The sequence below is a fragment of the Bos indicus genome, chromosome 29 (genome assembly GCF_029378745.1).
Source record: "Bos indicus isolate NIAB-ARS_2022 breed Sahiwal x Tharparkar chromosome 29, NIAB-ARS_B.indTharparkar_mat_pri_1.0, whole genome shotgun sequence".
Taxonomy (NCBI): Eukaryota; Metazoa; Chordata; class Mammalia; order Artiodactyla; family Bovidae; genus Bos; species Bos indicus.
The window spans coordinates 5,966,197-5,970,056 of NC_091788.1; the positions used below are offsets into that span (position 1 = coordinate 5,966,197).

The 3,860-nt window shown below is 45.6% G+C and overlaps 1 protein-coding gene across 1 annotated transcript; it reads left to right on the forward strand.

Annotated features, from left to right (window-relative positions):
- Nucleotides 1-634: 634 nt before the first annotated feature.
- On the forward strand, nucleotides 635-3,330 carry LOC139180650 (PRAME family member 8-like). Its single transcript, XM_070782680.1, has 2 exons — nucleotides 635-1,287; nucleotides 2,250-3,330. Exons 1-2 carry the CDS (start codon nucleotides 770-772, stop codon nucleotides 2,800-2,802), a joined length of 1,071 nt encoding a protein of 356 aa, XP_070638781.1. The 5' UTR covers nucleotides 635-769; the 3' UTR covers nucleotides 2,803-3,330.
- The last annotated feature ends 530 nt before the right edge of the window (nucleotides 3,331-3,860 follow it).

The window sequence follows — 3,860 nt, forward strand, 5'->3', positions numbered from 1 at the left end:
GATTGTTCTGAGAAGGATGTCTTGTATCTTTGCAGTTTCCCACGATTCAATTCAGAAAAGAGTCAGGATGAGTGTTCACAACCCTCCCAGACTTGCGATCTTGGCAGCAATTGGCCTGCTGAGAGACGAGCCCTTAGCCATCTCTACTTTGGAGTTTCTGCCCACAGAGCTCTACCCACCACTCTTCATGGCTGCCGTCTTTGGCCGACACAGGGAGACCCTGAAGGCTATGGTGCCAGCCTGGCCCTTTGCCCGCCTGCCTCTGGGAAGCCTGATGCAAAAGCCTCATCAAGGAACCTTACAAGCAGTGCTGGAAGGCCTTGATGTCCTGCTTGCCCAGAAGGTTCACCACAGGTGAGTCAGATCCAGGGAGCCTGGCAGGGTCTTGGATTCCTGGAAGAGACACATGGTGCCAGGCAGAGTGGATGACCAAGTGGTGACCAGAGGCTTCTGAAAAAGCTCAGAGGCTTTTTCAGAGGAATTGCTGAGATCACTTTGGGAAATCCCTTACAAATATATAATAGGAAGGATGGAAGAGAAAAAAGAACTGGGGGAGAGGGAGCAACAAAGGAAAGAAACAACAGCAGGTGAGAGCAGGACTGTGAAGTAAGAGCACACATGGGGAGATGGAATGTTGCCTGAACTCTGAGGCTGTGGGTTCATTCAGTGTGGATTTTGAATAATCTTACCCCACCATTTGCTGTTTCCCCACAGGAGGGGCAAGCTGCGGGTGCTGGACTTAAGGAATACCAGCCAGGACTTCTGGAACATGTGGTCTGGAGGCAAGGGCCACATGCCCTCCAGCTCACTGCTGGTTCCAGTGGCTGAGGACATGTCCAGGAAAAGGCACCCCTTGACTCCCTTAGAAGTGTACATAGAACTTTGTCTTACGAAAAAGCCCCTGGAGAAATTCCTTACGTACCTCTTCAGGTGGGTGGAGCAGAGAAAAGCCTCCATACACCTGTGCTGTAAGAAGATGAAGATTATTTCAATGTCCAAGGAAAATATGAAGACAGTTCTCAGGATGGTGAAGCTGGACTGTGTACAGATGGTGAAACTGAGTTTCACCCAGAAGCTGTCCACCCTGGCCCAGTTTGCTCCTCTCCTGGGTCAGATGAGCAACGTTCAGAGTCTCATTCTCTCCCGCATTCGTGGGTCTGCTGTTGAGGAGCAGGACCATCAGGATCTTCTGCAATTCACCTCTCAGATCCTCCAGCTGCGGAACCTCCGGAACCTCGGCATGGAAGCTCCATTCTTCCTTGAAGGCTGTCTGGACCAAATGCTCAGGTGAGGCTCTGCCAACAGCTGATTAACAGTGGACACAATGGTAGAATATCAAGGGCAGTGTCTCATCTGCTGCTCCACCGTGAAAAGCAGTATTACAGAAGCACAGGAATCCAGGTGGGGGGAATCGGTTACAGAAGCTCTGGAAAGGGACGCCATGTTGGGAACCCACAAGTTATGGGGCCTAGATCTAGTGCAAGTGTGTATGTGATTTCTTCTTGGAGGAGAGATTTCTGTGTTCTGAAGATTTATGTATAGGTAAGCAAAGGGGGCATTGAAGAGGGAAAATCACATCAGCCTAAGTGTTGTGAAAAGAAACTCTGTGGTCACTAACCCATGACCACAAGGAGCCTGTTTTAAAGTCCAAGTCAGTAACAGGTGTCCTTTTGCTGCATATAAGGTAATTAATATATGGGAAATGCATGGTTCTGGAGATGATGGTAGCAAAGCAGAGCCAAAAGAATGTAAAAAGTGATAGAAAGTTTGTAGATGTCATAGGGCTGGGAGTCCCTAAAGACCGGCAGCCCCTTTCTGCATGTATGCCAAGAGCCTCACCTGGCCAGAGGTATATGACCATCAGCTCACCCACAGAGTGGCGATCTAAATGAAAAGCATTTTTTATCTCATGTCCCAGAACTTACACTCAGTGATGTCCACCCTGATGGACACTTTGTGTCACGATCTCCTCTGATCATGTTCTAGTGCATTCCATTATGTCTATTCATCCTGCTAAGGAAATAGAGTGTACTGTACTCTGCTTGACAGATGAGGAAAGACGGCTTTCAAGATCATGTGAATGTGATCCAGTCACACTAAGAAAATGGCAGGACTCAGCCTAGAATGAGACTGGACACTCTGGAATTTGAACTATATCAGCTTTGGGCCAATCACTGAGTTCTCCTCTGGAACTCAACTGCTACTTTGCTTTCCCTCATCTAATTGCTTCTTCCCCCCCTCCACCCCAGGTGCTTGAAGACCCCCTTGGACAACATCTCAATCACCAACTGCCTGCTTACAGAATCAGACCTGACCCATCTGTCCTGGTGTCCAAAAATCTGTCAGCTGAAGGGCCTGAATCTTAGTGGCATCACCCTGACCGACTTTAATCCCAAGCTCCTTCAAGTTCTACTGGAGAAAGTTGCAGGCACTCTGGAAGAACTGGACTTAAACCTGTGTGGGATCACGGACGTCCACCTCATGGGCTTTCTGCCTGCCCTGAGCTGCTGCTCCCAGCTTAGGGTCCTCACCATGTGTGGAAACCTCATCTCCATGGCTGTCCTGGAGAGTGTCCTGCGTCATACTGACAGGCTCCCTGATTTAAATCTAGAGCTTTATCCAGCCCCTCGGGAGAGTTACAGCTCTCTGGGTGTCCTTCACCGGGAAAGATTTGCTCAGATAAAGGCTAAGCTGAGGGTGATCCTTACATACTTAGAACGTCCCAGGAAGATTTGGGTTAGCCCCAGCCCCTGTCCTTACTGTGGTGATGACATGTGTGGTCACCTGAGTCCCAACACATAATTCTGTAATATACTGTGTAGTCGGTTGCTTCTATCAGAAGCTTTCTTCTGGACACTTGAAAACTGAAATCTAGGTCATACATCCATTATGAAGGGAAAACACAGCCCTGGTTTCTGATATAAGCTCAGTGTGATTGAAAAACCTGATCCAGCAGGGGTGCAGGATTCGAAAAGGGAGTGTTGACTTGAGGAATTGATGTGACTTTTTTAGATATGTGTTTATAGAGTCAAATATGAAACTGAGTTTCTGGAAGGTTCAGTCTGAGACACACATGTTCAAGTTATTTCTGTATGCACACTTGTAGAAATGATCAGAAATAAAGAGACCTTCAGTGTAAATGATAAATGCCATCCATGATATTATTCTTCTTTCTGTATTTACATCTCGTGGATCTCCAGTTACTGGTGGAGTGGAAGCCCTCTGTTGCATATGATCTGAAACTCCATCATTCCCTAGTTATCTTTTTTCTTCATAGTTTCCTTACTTAGTTCTGGTGGTTAATACAAACAGCAAAGGAAATACACTCAGTGTTCCTCAATAGCACATCCTGTCAAGAGTGGGTACTTACATGCATATTCCTATCAGAAAAATACTAAAATCTTACAGCATGAAATATGGTTTTGTCACATTTATACCAGAAGTATATTTCAGAAGCATGTCTTTTGAAAGCTGGGTCATGTCAATAAGAGTTTTATTTTATTCCCATACCTACTATTGTTCTTCCCTATCGAGGAAGACTAGTAGAGCATGTTTTGACATCAGCATATCAAGATGTATAATAAAATGTCTTTACACCATATAACTTATAGTTGGCCATTTTTATTCTCAGCTCCCTACTCTATCCCTCAATCAGCTGCAGATTCATTATAAAATATTTCTTATGATTCTCTGGATCTCCTGTCTTACTAGTCTATAATGATGCAGAAAATATTTTTCCCTGTTCCCTCTTCTCATATCTAGATATGTACTATTACAAATATTCTCTATGTGGTTTTAAATGTGATTGATAGCCTCAGGATATTTAACTGTGTTAGAAGCCTGGGTTCCCCTTGGGTAGT